The sequence below is a fragment of the Acomys minous genome, assembly GCF_964271855.1.
Source record: "Acomys minous genome assembly, chromosome: 19".
In the NCBI taxonomy this organism is placed as follows: Eukaryota; Metazoa; Chordata; class Mammalia; order Rodentia; family Muridae; genus Acomys; species Acomys minous.
Window position 1 is genome coordinate 53,950,888 of NC_140499.1, and position 17,451 is coordinate 53,968,338.

Sequence of the window (17,451 nt, forward strand, 5' to 3'; positions counted from 1 at the left end):
TTTCTAACTATTTTACTTTATCTGTCTATAGAATCATATCTATCTGTTACACCTAGGATGTATATTCTGTGATAAAAATAGACTAGTGATTGACATGACCATGGTTTGATCACTTAACAATTAATTTGTATAATTTACTATCCTAAACAACCTTTCAAAGTATTGGAGGTAAACTTTGTGTTCTACTTGAGTTTAAGACATACATATTGATACATTTTATAAAGAGCGATGCTTGATTAATATTGCAGAAGGCAAGCTTGACTTCAACACCCAGAGTGAAATCTGGGTTATAGAAATAGCTGGCTGTTTGAAAGCCCGTGGTTTTGGATACCTCGGCTCTAACAGTGTGTCTGTGCCTGTGCCCCTGCTGTAGGAGTGCAAGATCCACGGCATGAGAGAGTTGTCACGATATCTGAGAATGGCAGCATCCACAGCCCGAAGTTCCCTCACACTTACCCGAGAAACACGGTGCTGGTGTGGAGATTAGTTGCAGCGGATGAAAATGTGCAGATCCAGCTGACGTTCGATGAGAGATTTGGGCTGGAAGATCCAGAAGACGACATTTGCAAGTGAGTGATGCGTTTGGAGTTCCAGCTGAGCGCAACACTGTTGTTTTCAAGTGTCTTCAGTGATATCATTTTAAATGGAGCCTTTGTTTAGTTTTTGGGTGACCTAAGTGTAAAATACATTCAAATTTTATTTCACTTAATATCTTCTTTTTTAAAATTAGAAGTCTTATACATACATATACTCAGTGATCACTTTTATCTTCTTCTACACAATTGGGGAAAACTTTGCTAAAATCATATCTGAGCATAACTGCTTATCATAGGAAATAGAGAATAAAAGTTCTGTAAAAGATTGTAGCTATACCAGACAATCTGAATTACCATTAGTATTAATCTTGTATTTGAGCTCTCTCAAAGTCACTAAGGAGATAGAGAATGTTTTTGAAAAGAGCTGGAAAGATGGTTGCATGGATATCTTTGCCACACCATGAGTTCTTGATTTCAGGTCTCTAGCACCCATGTGGCTGCTGGGGTGGACCAAGACGGAACTCTGGACCTCTCTATCCAGTCTATGTATCTGAAGCTGTGAGCTCCAGGTCGAACCATAGAGATCCTGTTTTAAAATATTGATAGAGAAGCAACTGTGCAAGAGACCCTCCATCAACTTCTGACCTCCACAGACATGCACACACATGTATACCCACAAGTTACACATACGTACACCACAGATGGACACACACACACACATATATACATGCACATACATTTACACAGGCAAAAGCTGTAGCTCCATGTTGAAATTATTTAAAGGACACGCTGATACCTAGCTACATGCATGCAGAACGAAGAAGCCCGAGTCTCACTAGGAGAATGGCATGCAGTCCGAGGAGGAGTAGAATTTGACATTCAGGATAAGAAGGCAAGGTAGGGATGCACCATCATTTCCTGCATCACTCAGGGTCCACTCAGTGGGGATATTTCACCCCCACAAAAGACCTACTGTAATTCGGACAATTGTTATGCTTTCAATCCCATGAGGACGTGTATGTCAAGGGTTGGTGTTCTTGAGAATGTTTACTTCAGTGCCATTTGTCTGTCATGAAGATATTTTACTCGACAGTCTTTGCCGGATTCCTTGTGTATTCTTTGACCTGCAAGTTAAAAGAGCATTTTCTTTTAGTCATATATAACAGATAAATATTTCAGTGCACATGAAATACTTTTAACTTTAGCATCTGCATCCTTTCTACACATTTCCACTGTCTTGGTCAGAGGTTTGCCTTGTGTTTTCCTTTCTGTATGTAATGTAGACAAGCAGAAATAGGAGCTCTCCAAGGAGGACTGCCACTCAGCCCTGCATCCTATAGTGTATCCAATAGGTGAGAAGGGTGAGCAGCTGCCTGGAAGCTGATGCAAAATCTGTACTTAAACACAACTTGAAACTCATGTTTCTTAGTTCCTTTTTTAGATATTTCTCCTATCCATAAGAATGCCAAATCTTGTGAAACACATGAAGAGTCTGGGGTTTATTGGAGTGAATTGAAAAGCCCTAATTTAGGGCCCCAGGGACATCTGTATAACTGATGGGCGTATTATAGAAGAGGGTATAATATGTGTGTATGTTGCCTAAATAATATGTATTTTAGTTAATGACTAAAAGATAAAATATCATCTTGCCTGCCACAAGCAGAGTGTGATATGATTTTATTCAGCATAGAGCTCAACTTTAAGAAATGAGCCTTGCCATGACTTTGATGTCCCTCTCTGATTGCACCTTCCTGGTCCTGTAAGTGCTGTATCCCTGAGTGACACCCCCATCCACTAGCCAACCTTTCTCTGTTTCCTCTGTATCAGTGGATCTTTGGGCTATCTGGCATGCTTCTATGTCTTTGCATTTATATCTAAGGATGGTCAGAAAGTAGACCTAACATAGTATATTCTCAACTTGACTGAGTAGAACTACTTTTTTTAAGTGACCATTTTAAGCATCTTTCCCTGACATACAGTGATATTTGTTTCATATTATTCTTTCTGAAATTTTCTTTGTTTTTTTTTTTAATTTTTGATGGTATAGCAAGTATGAAAGTATATCTGTTCATTAACTTGAATTTTTTTTTGCTGAATTTCAGTTCTGATGAAATTGAGTAATCTTCATATTTGCTGATTGCCACCCTTGCCTCCTGATTTTTGAAATACCTTCTCATGACTACAATCTAATTTTCTTTTGCCTGTTCAGCTTTGTCTCATATTTAAGCCTTGACTCTGCTGGCATGTGCTTCTGTGGCTGTGCAGTTTTCAGCAGGGCCTGTAATAGCATGTGCTCCTCACCAACCATGGACGCATTCTCACCAGGGCTACGCCAAGCAAGACAAATTGCATCATAGGCTTCTGCTGTTACTAGGCTGCTTGATTCTTTTTAATCAACTCTATCTGTCTTATTGAACGGCTTTGTCTTAATTACTTAAATGATTCCTAATAACAGAAAGGCTAGTGGATCACCATGTCTTAGGGGAAGAAAGAAGTTCCAAATGTAGTGGTTGGGACAAACTAATCTTAGTTGAAAATAGGCCTGGTTTGTCTGAAACTAATATCAAAGGCTACAGTCAAATTGTTGGGAGTCCATGGTACTCAAATCCTGTTGTAATGTTGCATGTTCTGTTCTAATGGCTCGTTTAATTACGGATGCCAGGGAACTGTCAGATAAACCAACCCATGTAACACAGCAATCATGATCATGACCCCTACCATTCTCAGTGTCCGTTCATGTCATAGTAAATCTCTATGGTGACAGTAGAGCCCCTTTGGTCACTAATTCAATGCTACTCCATCCAGGTCCTCATGTAACTGTAATGATGAGTTTTAGTTGTCAACTTGACATAATCCAGAAAGATGAGAGCATCACCGTGGGGATGTCTGGACCAGCTGAGCCTGAGTTCTTGTCTGTGGGAGACAATCTTGGTTCTGTTTTACATTAAAAAAAAATAAATCATGCTTTAGGCACATTCTGGGGCTCAACAATATTGTGGCCTCGGTACAAGGAGAGACCCTGGTCTCCATGGAAGGCAGCATTCTGGTAATAGTGTGATGATGTACATAGTGGGCAAGACTGGAGCAGTAGCTTCAGTCAATACAGTACGCAGCCAATGGAGTAGGATTGTGGAGGGTTATGCAGAAAGAGGGCACATATATTATAAGCACATATGTATGACTATATCTATCTCTCTGTAAACAGGAGCTTTCCCCCCCAGTTTCTTTCTCTTTAACTCTACTTTTTTGTCTCTGTCCCTGTCCCATCTCTCTCATCTATCTACGTAGCTATCAACCATCTATCTTTCATCTATTTACAATCTATTTATCATCTATCTATCTATCTATCTATCTATCTATCTATCATCTGTCTTTCTGAGTAGGTGGGCTGATATGGAGAAAGATGAGTACATCGGGAGCCTCTGACCTTCTGCTCTAGGCAGTTATATTTAGTGTACTATTTACTGACAATGCTCCTCCATGGCTCTTGAAGTCATGGAGATATGATGTCCTTAGGGGAAGAATTTAATAGGAAGCTTTTTATAACATTTTTTTTTCTTTTCTGGTGTAGTCATCTCATTGCACATACATTTCTGAAAGAAAGATGATAAGAGACATCATTGAAAAACAGTGTATTAAGTACCAATCAGACTGAAAATAATCCCTCTTCTTCATCATGCTTGACTTTTTTAGGTAGGAACACTGAAACCAACCTGTGGCAACTAGTGGTGAAAGGAATGTAATGGATTATGGAAATAATAAATTTGTCAAATTCAACAGAATTTTTTGATATATAAAATTTAAGATGATCAAAATTTTATAGTCTTTCTGTAACATAAGATAATTCCTTTAAACATTTGCTTGTCTTCCTCCTGTTTATAGTAGAATTGATGAGGCCTTATTTACTTATTTATTTATTCCTATATTCAACAAATGTGAATTAAGCAGTGACCATTAGATGACTATGCCCTTACACAGTCCACATTCTGGGTAAAGGCTAGTAAACAGACCAGATAAAATGCTATCCACCACAGTGCATAGACACAACAGTTGCTGCTCTAATGGGTTAGGTTTATACTGCTTTCCCGTCCATTTTCTAAATCATACCATAATTGGGTATTTGTACTAACAACTAAATAAATATTAGTTATACATAAAGTGAATAGACTAAACTGGCCATGCAGACCTCAAATCTCAAATATTAATTTTCTGTGTACCACCATGACTTTTGTACTTGAGAATACCATAGGGTTTTTTTAAAAATACCAGCTTAATAAAACCTTTGCAAGTTGTACAATATAAGATTCTCAAGAAAATGTCACTTTATGCAAACAATAAAAACTTGCCTTAGTTGGTGGCCACACTTGAATAAAGACAATGTTGTTTATGGAGCTGATAATGACCACAGAGACATTTAAGTTCATCATAAGGACTTCCCAAGCAAAATGTTTCTTTGGAACTCCTTAAAAGGACCGATGGAAGTGAAAGCCATAACTATTAATGGTTCACATTTGGTTTAAGCAAGTTCATATTTGATCGTGGAGAGAGCCAGGGCCACACTATATAGCCATGTACACAGATACCCTATGCACAGCTTCTCTCCAGACCTGAGCCCACGATCAAGTATCTCCATGTTGTACTGTAGCTCATTATGTAATTAAAAAAAATATTAGTCCATACAAAAGACAGATTAGGAAGGCTAAGCAGTGCTTCTGGAGGTAGGCTGTAGGTACCCTGATAGAAGACAGAAATGGTCATGTCTCTTCTCTTCACAGGCACACTCAGAGTGGCCTGAAACATCACTGACCTCTCCAGAATTTGCATTAGGAGGCCACTTGCTCTTAAGCATGTAGTTGCTGGACATTGTCTTTGCCTACTCAGCCTGCAGTAACACCCCACCATAGACAGGTGGCTTAAAAACAAAAGAATTTTATTTCTTGGTTCTGGATGCCAGTGTGAGATTAAGGTGTCAAGAGATCTTGGGGGTGATGACAACTTGGCCACAGGTGTTGCTGTTCTGCTCCCTCTCTCTACATGACACAAAGAATGAGGGTTTCATTTTAATTGCTGTGAAGACAACAATGACCTTCATAACCTAACCACTCCCAAGGCCCGGTGATTTATCACCATCATAGTCTTAGGAGTTCTAAATGAACATGGGGATGCTAATAGGATACAAGTGTCCAGGTCATACAAGTCCCTGGAATGACTTGCCACAGCTATGTAGAAGAAAAGGCAAAGGTGATAGCAGTGCCTGGATAGTGCTATGGTATCAGTAAAGGGTGACCTATGTACTGAAATGTAGAAGGCTAGGTTCTGTGATAACAGCTCAGGAATAACTATGTATGCGGCATGTCCCATAAAAGTTACTTAAAATAAGTTGATGTCTGCGTGATGGAGAAGTGAAGGCCCAGTTTGCCAGAATTGGGAAATGCAGGCACTGTGTGAGACTACGAGTTTTGCTCAAGTGTAAAATGCCTTAGAGGCAGTGAGTGAGGAGGCTGTGGTGCTGGCTGGGGTCTAGCAGCGAAGAGCCTTGGATGCTGAGCTGGCTCTGAGCATCTTTTCTCATGTTGTCTGAAGATAAGGCTGATGTTGCCAAAGAGTCATGGGCTGGTAGATAGGAAGACATTTCTAACAGATCTGGGCATGAACACATCAGAAGAGAGACTGCAGGTGGCCCGAGCTCCTCCAAGATTTTCATACTTTGATCTTTCCAAGCACAAAACTTACATGATTTGTCATTCTTCAGAAGTGCACTTTGCCAGATTCTTTTTCTTTTTTTTCCTTTATTAATTTATTCTTGTTACATCTCAATGGTTATCCCATCCCTTGTATCCTCCCATTCTTCCCTCCCTCCTCTTTCCCCCTTATTCCCCTCCCCTATGACTGTTCCTGAGGGGGATTACCTCCCCCTGTATATGCTCATAGGGTATCAAGTCTCTTCTTGGTAACCTGATGTCCTTCCTCTGAGTGCCACCAGGTTTCCCCCTCCAGGGGACATGGTCAAAGGTGAGACACCAGAGTATGGTCATAGCAGCCTTATTCATAATAGCTAGATTCTTTTTCAACTGCTCTAAAATCAGACAGCAAACTTCTCCCCTACTGGTACTTTTTTCTTTGGTGCGTTGGGCGCTGGCATCCCCATGTGCTTGAGTGCTATGAAAATCCATAGAGCCCCAGTGGTTTCTATTTAACTTTGAAGTTATCTTTTGCTTCAAGACATAATAGCCGCTCATACATGGTCAACATTGGCAGCATTTCTGTAGATATAATTCCATGGAGAATGTGCTGTTCAACTGTCAGAGGGAAAGGTCTCCCTTTTCTGTCTTGTACGTATAGGAACAGAAAGAAAACACCAGGACAGGACCTGGGCCTTCCTGCCTAGTGCCTGGGAATCATCTTACTTGCTGCTGGAGCTGCACCTGACCAACATACATGTCCCTAGGCAGTCAGTGACATGACTTTGATGACAATGAGATCTATTCAAGGAGGGTTACTGAGACTTCTTTTCAAACAGCCACAGAAGCTCTCTGGGGAACACAACCAGTTTGGGTCACGTCACTGGAGCTTTCAGCAGTGGCTTTATCCAGCTGCTGAAGTGACAGGGCTCTGCTGCTCTCCTCTGCCTCTGTTTACCTCTCTCAGTGGCTTTTTTTTCCTTTCAGTCTATGTCCTTTTCCTTTGTCAATGAAACCAAGGAAAAAGGACCTTTTCTTGAAATTGCTCTGGGATGGATTTTGGTATGATAGGATCTGAGCCAAGTACTGGAGCCCGATGACTTGCAGCAGCAGGAACCAGGAACTGTACTGCTGTGATTGGCAAGCTCCTGGTTCATGCCAATTCCCTGAGTCAAAGTGATGGACAGTGATTTGAGTTCCTGAGAGCAAACCCATCTCTCTCCAATCAAAGAGGAAGAGGTGGTACAAAAATAATAGCATCTCTTCTTGGTGGTAAGGGCAGACGGGGTGGCCACGCAGCTTTCAAATTCCCAGTTACTATTTTCCCACCTGTATTTTTGGCCACAGAATAAAGCTCCTTTTAGAGTACAATTGCCCTTCTCAGCAAGTCTTTTGAGTATAGTTAGATCTGTGGCATAATTTATAGCTTTGTTATCCTTTGACCTCTGTAGAATGTACTTTTATAGTTTAAAAAAATCAGCAAAACAAAACAATAGCAACAACAAAAAAACATTCCTCAGAGGACTTTAAATGATGGGTGCGGATCTGAATAAGGCTCAGATCAAAGGACTCCGCTGTTGGCTAATGAAATGTTTTGGTTTTGTGTTTTGAAATGTTCAAAATCAACATTCCAAGCAGAAAAAAATATGTGCCTGTAATACCCCACAGTCCTGTCTGTCTATGTTAGCATCTGTCTTTCAGTAGGGCCTACTATTTTTCCTGTATCTTCTCATGCCCCATCCTTTTCTTCTGCTCACTGCCCAGCCTGCCTTTCATCCAGGTGACTGCCCTACCCTGAAGCCCCTTTCTACTCTTACCCAGGCAGAGCCAGATCATTTGCAGACTGTGAGGTTCTGGGCTGCTGGAAGCTTCTGTTGTGACAGGCTCTTACTTTAAGTTGTTTTGCTAGGGGTCAGGATGAAGCCACTTATTCAGGCTATTCAAGTGCCATGTTGGCATGTACATAGACAACCCAAGATATTGAAGAAATGTAACTTCCTGGTTTTACTGATTAACTATACACCTGGGCTGTCTAGTCAGAAAGAAAGCAGCACTAGCAATGGAAGCAATTGATCATCGCTCCTTAAGAAAGTACTTCGAATGGAGAAAACTTTACAATGGTAGAATTTTCCCAAGACTTTTCCATCCCAGCTTCTACTTCCATGTCGTGTACAATTATATCTCCAATACTAAAGTATTCATCCCATTTTTCCACACGAGCTTTCTAATAATACATCTTCCTTAAACTGCTCTCTCTCTCCCTCCCTTCCCTCCTTCTCTCTCTCTCTCTCTCTCTCTCTCTCTCTCTCTCTCTCTCTCTCTCTCTGTGTGTGTGTGTGTATCTGTGTGTGTGTATGTGTGTAGCAGTCATGCTTCCACACATGTGGAGATAAAAAAACAATTTTCCAGGGTTGGTTCTCTCCTTCTATCATGTGCCTCCCAGGGATGGATCTAGGGTCATTAGGAATTTATCTTGAAGGCTCACAGATAACATACATTCTCCACCTTTTAGTTACTCACTTCAGGGAAGCTAGATTCTGTTCAAGTCCCAACTGTCTTAGGGGGAAAAGGCCCCCTTTTAATAAAGGTAGTCTCTCAGTACTGCTGCTCCCCCCACCCCCGAGCCTTTTATAACACAGGCAGAAGCTAGCTTAAGATAGGTTTCTAATGATGTGATGCATTTATTTCTAAATTATTTTATTTTCATCCCTGAAAACTAACAGAATAAAAATAAAAGATAATTCGTACAAAAAGAGTGCTATTTGCTCTGGAGTTGACCAGGGTGAAATAAACGGATGGATAGGCACTATGGTCCAGCCTCTTTGCTGCATTTGATTGGCTGTGAGAGAAGTAAAAGAAAGTGCCTCACCATCCTTCCACTTTCACAGAAGGCAGGATGAGGGTGCCACCTTTGTTTTGTTTTGTTTTGCTTTGCTTTGTTTTTTGAGATGGGGTTTATCTTTGTAGCCTTGGCTGTCCTGGACTTTCTTCGTAGACCAGGCTGGCCTTGAACTCACAGTAATGTGCCTGCCTCTGCCTCCCTTAGTACTGGGATTAAAGGCGTGGGCCAGGATGGCCAGCTAAGGATACAGCTTTTCATCAGTGCTTACTTCAGGGGCAGCAGTGTAATGAGGAGCACCTGCACACTACTCTGTGCGTGAGAGGTAACTAATAGCATCACTGGCAACAGTAACAAAACGACAGGAAACCTGGAAGGCTTTCAAGATGGCTCAACAGTTGTGTCCAACTCTCCTCCCTTAGACAGAAATACCAAAACAACAAATGCATAGCAATGTCTTGAGGTGCATGCGGTGGGAGGGCTCTGGGGTTAGCTGGAGGAGGACAGGAGGTCCAGAAGACTGGGAAGCCAGAGTAGCAGCACAGAAGTGTGAAGTGTTGAGCAGCCGTAGTCTTGGGTCCATTGTCTAGGAAGGAAGGAAGGAAAAAAGAAAGAAAGGGGCCAGAGACATAAGAGTATAAGGGGAGTAGCCGAGAAAAAGATGAGAGGTGATAGGATCAGGGGCATGGTACAGGGTAGTCAAGGTAATGTGATCATAGTACACTGTGTATGAGCACGATATTTTCAATTAAAAAAATTTAAATGACCAATAACCTTCATTGTTTGGGAAGCCTCCAGAGAGTTCAACAACTATTTAACAACTCACACTTGCATTCCACACCTGGAACGCAGGCGCTCATATTTGAGAAGACAGAAGCATTACTGCTCCACACTGAGGAATGCCTATCACATTACAATAATGCCCCTCATAAAAGTTTAGATACCGTGTGTCGACTAGAAAGTCAATGTTGAAAATAAAGAAAGCTTTCTATTGTTACACAGACATAGAGTTAAAGGTGGCATTCATTATTAGATCAAAACTGTGCGAGGACAAATGTCATAGGAAAAGCCTCATTTAATGGTAACCTTTCATTAATTCACTTCAAAGGGGGAATCGTTGCACAGTGTGCTAAAGAAAAGATATATAGGGGTTATGGCTTGCTTAAGATTTATTGAAATTGAGTGTTGGTCATGGTAGATGCTTATATAAGCCATGCCCTGCCTTCTTCACAAACACTTATTCAAAGGTGGGCAGTGTAAGGGGCCAGATGGCCTTTTCATCCGAGGCAGAACTCTCTGTGAACTCAGTTTTAGAGTATAAGCATAATAAACAATACAGTGGTTTCATTTTCTGTCTGTAGGTTTTGAAATTTGCCCAAATTAGAATACTTCTTTTAGTAATCAGTTACGGTAAGTCTGCACCTTCTTAGATTAGTGTTGTTGCTCAATGGTAGATGCCTGAGTATCTATGCTGCACTGCAAATGTGTGTGTGTGTGTGTGTGTGTGTGAGAGAGAGAGAGAGAGAGAGAGAGAGAGAGAGAGAGAGAGAGAGAGACAGACAGACAGACAGACAGAGAGACAGACAGAGAAAGACTGTGTGTGAATGAGAGAGACAGAAAGACAGACTGTGTGTGAATGTGTGTGTGTGTGAGAGAGAGACAGACAGACACAGAGAGACAGAGAGAGAGACTGTGTGTGTGTATGTGTTTGTGTAAGTGCATATGACCTCTAAGTTAACCATTAGTATTTATCAGGAGCTAACTTAGGTCATTAGTACACAGAGAGGTATATGTTCCTTGCCAGATTAAGATTACAATCTAAGAGAGCATTTGAATGCCCTAGAAACAATGAATGTTTCGTCAGAATCAAGGTCAACTCCTGAATGGACTTTTCAGCACCCACATATAGGAACAACTAGTTTGAAATATGAAAACGTTAGCTCTTCTCACCATACTAATTTCCTTGGTTTTCGATAAGATGAATTGATAGCCTGTTTACATATAAGAATTTAATTTCTTGGCAACAATACCTGTCTAGGATGTCTGCCATGTCTCAGATTCACTTGGGTCATTTGTTACTTCCAGGATGGTCTTGGTTAAAGCACTGCCTGTTTGATCATCATATCCATTTTTGTTGTTGTTTTGTGGTGCTGAGAATAGAACCAGAGCCTTACATATGTGTGGTGTTTTGAATAAGAATGGCCCCATAGACTCATAGATTTAAATGCTCAGTCATCAGGGTGTGGCACTACTTGAGAAGCATTAGGAGGTGTGGCCTTGTTGGAGGAAGTGTGTCCCTGTCAATGGACACTGAGGTTTTTAAAAGCCCAAGCCATGCCCAATGTCTGTTTTTATGCTGCCTGGGGATCTGGATGTAGAACCCTCAGCTGCTTCTCCAGCACTCTGCCTACCTGGGTGCCAACATGGCCCCTGCCATCGTGAAAATGGACTAAACTCCTGAAACTCTAAACAAGTCTCAATCTAATGTTTTCCTTTTAAAAAGTTGCTGTGGTTGTAGTGTCTTTTCATATCAATAGAACAGTGACTAAGACAATATTTTAAAGAAGCATACTACCTCCTGCATTCACCCAGCCCCGTCAACATTGTCTTAGAATACAATAAAATATGTAGATTATATTCACATAGAAGATGCAGTTCTTTTCTAGCACTGAGTAGATTTCTGTTGCTTTTATTTTACTTTGTCTTTTTGATATATATATATATATATATATATATATATATATATATATAGAGAGAGAGAGAGAGAGAGAGAGAGAGAGAGAGAGAGAGAGAAAGAGAGTTTTGTCTCCATGCAAATAGTATTTTTATGAGACGGCTTTGAAAATGTTTAAGATTTTTATAAAAGGGCTTTGAAAGGACTGTAGTTGAAGATAATTTTACTCACATTTCTTAAACAGTTTGACGCATGAATGACTCCTTGCATTTAAAATTCGTCTCCAATCCAATGTTAGGTTTTAAATGAAAAACACTTAAATTAACAACAGACTCCCCACTGGGACCAGTTCAATGAAATGACCTTCCTTGCAGTGAGTTTGCTGTGACAACCCCATGCCATCCTGTCCTCTCCACACTCCTTTGCTTAGCGAACACTCACTGTGCATCTTACCTTAACTTCTAACCTTAAGACTTAAGGCTACGAATCCAAGAGATCTTCTGTTTTGGCATGCTGCTTATGTTTGTGAAACACCAGCCTGTCACCTGTCACCTTCCACATATTTTAAAATTTCTTTGCCCTGAAAAGTTATTCTTCAAAGCTTTTCGAAGAACTTGAGAAATGTCTGCGTTAAATTTTCAGTCCTCAAGTAAGCTCTCCTCCCAGGCTGAGGAAAGACACAATTCATGTCCCAGGTGGCAGCTGACTTAGCCCCCTGCTCAGTTCTCACCAGAAAGCTCCATACTGACTGAGAAAACAGTCGCTTTGTGTGCTCTCTCTCTCTCTCTCTGCAATACTCCATCTCAGTTTGTCAGTTTGAACAAGCAAGCTAGTTCATGATACCAAAATATTTTTGTAAATGGAATGAACCATAATTTATTGCTTCTAAAATTATTTCATGGGATTGTGGTAGACCTTGTTTTTGCTGAGGCATTGGGGTTAATCTCAGTGGAAATGAGGCCTGCACTCAGTGTTATTATAGTCATTTTTGAGGAGAAAATGTTCCTCTAATATCAGTTTCCCTAATATTTATCTAGATTAAGAACTTCCAAAAAGCGTCTGTAGTAATTTGACAACAGGTTACAGACCCTGGCCATTCTCTATTAAGATCAGTAAACTTCAGCTACTTGCTTATCTGTTTTAAGATCCATAGTATGAGGAATTTGTCCCACAAAGAAAAGGAATCCAAAGGTATATGCTAAGTTTTCATGTCAGATGCAGAAAGATAAAGGAAAGAATGAAAAAGAGGAGGATAAAAGGAGGGAGGGAGAAAGGGAAAAGATCACATACAACCTGCGTAGGTTGAAACCGCTTATGTCTTGTATCTCTTCATGACGCTGTCCAGTTTCTGGGAGCTGGATTTAGAAACCATGACACCCAGATGTGCTTATCTCACTGCTTATCAGGCCACTGGTGCATGAATTATGATTGTTATCTACAGCAACTCTGAACTTTCAGCCATCTTTTATGGTGGTAGAGACCACCATTATTAAAAATTCCCTAATAATTGCATGTATGTATGTAGGCAAAAACACCCGTACTTAAAATAACAAAAATTAAAAAAATATATATATACATATAATTGCATGCATGCATGGATGCAGTAGGCTACTTTGATGCTTGTGTGTACTCTGCATGATCAAAATAGGATACTCAGCATATCTGTCATCTCAAGCACTTATCTTTCCTTTGTGGTGAGGCCACTCATAAATCCCACTTCTCTCTATGTTGAAATATATATTATGTTATGGTTGGCTCTGTTCACACTACTGTATAATAAAATATCGCAAAGCACTTTCCCTCTCTAGCTATCCTTCGCACTCACTGACTTAACCCCAGCAAGTTCTCTGCACCTATGGGAAGAGCTTAGACTCCACATGGAAGTGGCTTTCACAAAGTCTCACTGTTGCCTGCTCAGCAAGTGAGGGTGCGGCATGCAGGTAGAAAGGGTACTGGAGAAGGAGCTGAGAGTTCTGCATCTTGACCCAAAGGCAGCAGGAGACTGTGTGCCACACTGGGCAGAGCTTGAGCATTGGAGGCCTCAAAGCCTGGGCTCCCAGTTGACACACTTCCTCCAACAAGGCCACACCTCCCAATAGTGCCATGAGTAGCATATGAGGCCATATCTACTCAAATGGGGTATGCAAAAGAAGGAGATTATAGAGTTCCTATGAAGGTGTCCTGGAGTCTTCTGTAGAAGGTGATGAGGGCCTCAGATTGTAGGATTTTAATATGGAGGAAGGAGATAGGCAAAATATTTTAAATAAATACATCTGAATTAATAGTTTCTAGCATCTGTATTAAGAGAGTTAGAGATTAGCCACATACTTGTCCATAATTCTCTCTCCTCTTATTTTATTTTTTTAAAGATATATTTATTTATTATTATGTATGCAGTGCTCTGCCTGCATGTACACCTACAGTCCAGAAGAGGGCGCCAGATCTCATTGTAGATGCTGTGAGCCACCATGTGGTTGCTGGGAATTGAACTAAGGACCTCTGGAGGAGCAGTTAGTACTCCTAACCTCTGAGCCATCATCCCTCCAGCCCTCTTCTCCTATTTTAAAAGTACACAAGGTGAGTCAAAACATTTAACTCCAGTCTCTCTAGCTACCTCGAAAGAAAGAAAGAAAGAAAGAAAGAAAGAAAGAATATTTACTTAGAGAAAATGATCATGCACTAATACAAAACTTCAATCACTTGTGATTATGTAATTACTGCTTCCTTCTCAGTTCTGTGTTCAGTACAACAAGGCCTATCTAGGTGGGATGTATAAGCATAAGTATGTTGTCAATTAGCTGTGTGTCCATTACAGTTTTTTAATGTACTGCCTTGGAGACATGTAAAGATAAAGACACAGAAAGCCAGACCTTAGGGTGAAAGCGTAGCACCAACTCTTATAGCTAGTGCTAACTCATAGAGGGAGAAGTGCACACAAAGCTCAGTGCTAGCTATGGTCATTGAGAACAAGTGAGAAATTGAGGATTATTAACATCAAAACAAATTTCAGAGCATTATATCCAGTTTACTACTCCAAACAAAGTCTCCTATCTTTATTTTAAAATCCATGTGTAGTTATATTTGAGAAGATTAGTTAGCTTGAATTTAATGTGAATATCCAGAACTGAATAAAAGCAAGAATAAAATGCTTAAGAAGAAAAAATATAAGCTATTTCTATTTCAACAGTGTATATAAAAATTCTATTTTTGCCAACTCTGTCTCCTGATATTTGTCTATAAATCTGCTTCCTTATTATCTGTGTTTACTCGCCCATGCTCCCATTTAGCCAGCAGTCATGGACCATGCCGTGCATCAACCAAATATCATGGTACATATCAGGGCTCAAATATTATTCAGTGCCTCTTCGATCTCCAGAAAGCATCGAATTGCAAAAGAATGTTCATGGAAAAATAAAATTCAAATTTGTGTTCGGTGTGGTATGGTCTATGCTTCAAAGATGTCATTGCCTCTGGGATGCTCAGAAAGCTTGCCTGCAGAGCTCCTATGTAGCTGAAGCCTGGAGATGTGGAAGTTTGTCAAGGGAAGTGGGAAGGTGATGCTACATTAGAGAACTTGATGTATCATTTTCAAGGATTGATATGTAATCTCTGAAGATCACTACCAGGCATTTTCCAAGTATATCCGATGAAATGTACTTCCACGGGTCTTGGAACCTCTGAGTAATAATCTCGTGACATAAAGTAAGTGTTTGACCTATGACAAGACCATTATTTCTGGAATCACTGTACCAAAAGATGTGGTCATGTTTACCATCTGGTGGAACGTACTGTCTCGCCCAGGCTGAGGTTCATAGTGACTAAAGGCATAAGTAGCCCACAGTGACTCAGTTCCCCAAAAGCCCTCAAGTGGACTGGAGAGCTGCCTGCAAAACTTCATAGGTTCTCTGGAGTCTGAGTGCCTAACTCCTGGGTAACACAAAGCCCTCCATGCTCTGATCATCCAATGGAGCCTCTTGTGCTCACATTGTGGTAATAAACAGCTGGTCGATCAGAAAATAGTGGCCAGCATGTCTTTGAACTATTCCTCCTTTTAAGACTAAAACCTAACTTCCATATTTTGATCTCTAGTTTAAACAAGAATATAAACAGTTTAATAATTGAAATTAGAGCACACTAAATTGTTAGAAATAGCCATTTATTGTCTCCTAGCCTTAACTGTGCATATGGTAATTAGCATAACTTTTCAGATACATATCTGAAATAACAGAGCTCAATTTCTGTTTGCTTATGTAAAAATCTCTGAGGTGTTGCTAATGGAAGGTTATCCCAGAGCAAAGGGCTTTGAGATTCTTATTACTTACATATATATGTAAATATATATGCACATATGTTACTAGGATATACATATATATTAGTAATAATAACCTCAAATCTTATATATGATTAATGAGATTTACAAGTGAAATGCATCATTGGTTCTCCATATTTCCTGAGAGAAACAGGAGTATGGAATAAGTGGGGAGATAAAAATCTACAAATATACGAATAGACGTCATGAGAAAATCACAAATTTATTTAAAAACTGTCTTGTCCCTTCTACAGAGTAGAAAGTTCTGAGAGAAATCAGCTGGAGCAAAATAAGGGAAAGCAGTGATGTATGGGAAATGGTTAAAAACTGCTGGGTTTCTGGGAATGTGGGGGCCGGTAAAAGTCCATGGTGAGAAAGTCATATCCCGCTTTCCACTCTACTGTGGAGAATGTTCTCACCATTGGCTAGATCTGGGTAGAGGTTTAAAGTTTACAACCTGTATTGTCCTTGGCTGGTGCCTTAGTTTGAGCGGGACCCCTGGGCCCAAATCTCACATACTCTGGTGCCTCATATTTGACCATGTCCCCTGGAGGGGGAGACCTGGTGGCACTCAGAGGAAGGATAGCAGGCTACCAAGAAGAGACTTGATACCCTATGAGCATATACAGGGAGAGGAAATTCCCCTTAGGAACAGTCATAGGGGAGGGGAATAAGGGGAAAATGGGAGGGAGGGAAGAATGGAAGGATACAAGGGATGAGATAACCATTGAGATGTAACAAGAATGAATTAATTTTTAAAAAAAGTCCATGGTGAATTCCGATGTACAAGTACCTTAAAGGGGCAATGAATGCAGCAAGAAATTAGACATCCAAAAGAAAAGCATATTTGAAATGGGCCAAGGAGAAAATAAAATCAACCTATTGCCAAATAATCCCTGCCTCAGGATCTGGCCAAAGGGGTAAATTATCCAAGTGGGCGCTAAGCCTGGCGTTTCTCATTTCTCTTTTCACACCCATCGACTATGAAGTAATCCCCTTAGCTGGACTTAACTGCCATGATCACATCACCTGACGGCCAGACTGGTTCCTTTGAGATAAAGCTTTTTACTTTGTTTCCTTTCTTCGGGAATGAAAACATTCAAAGACTGACCCCTCCTTATGCAATCATTGGTTTCAGTGAAAATTAGAATCCCACATATGTCATTCGTCCTAGTAAGCGAAACAGAGTGTTAATCCCAGAAAGGGAAACAGAAGAAAACAAAACCTGTTTCTATGTGTTTCATGTGAGTAGAATTAAAGAGTTTTGTGTTTATTTGCTTTGTGAGATTCACGTGTTTTGGTCAAAAGGATCAATTATTGTCCTATGTCAAAACTTGTGCTCCCAGGCAGTGAGGTAACTGTGTGCACACCGGTTCTCCTTTGTTGATTTTGGTCTCCGTGGGTTTCCTTCT

General features: G+C 40.4%; 1 protein-coding gene across 2 annotated transcripts in view; it reads left to right on the forward strand.

Moving 5' to 3' along the window:
- Positions 1–17,451, forward strand: part of PDGFC (platelet derived growth factor C) — a 159,382-nt gene that overhangs the window by 89,639 nt on the left and 52,292 nt on the right. The window contains exon 3 of one of the 2 annotated variants that reach the window (XR_014776708.1): positions 374–511. Coding sequence is in view for 1 of the 2 variants with exons in the window: in XM_084768742.1 (XP_084624868.1) it covers positions 374–569 (196 nt within the window). In the remaining variant the exon portion in view is untranslated. Of the gene's footprint in view, positions 1–373; positions 570–17,451 lie in introns of those variants that run through there. The other variant, XM_084768742.1, reaches the window with a different exon arrangement.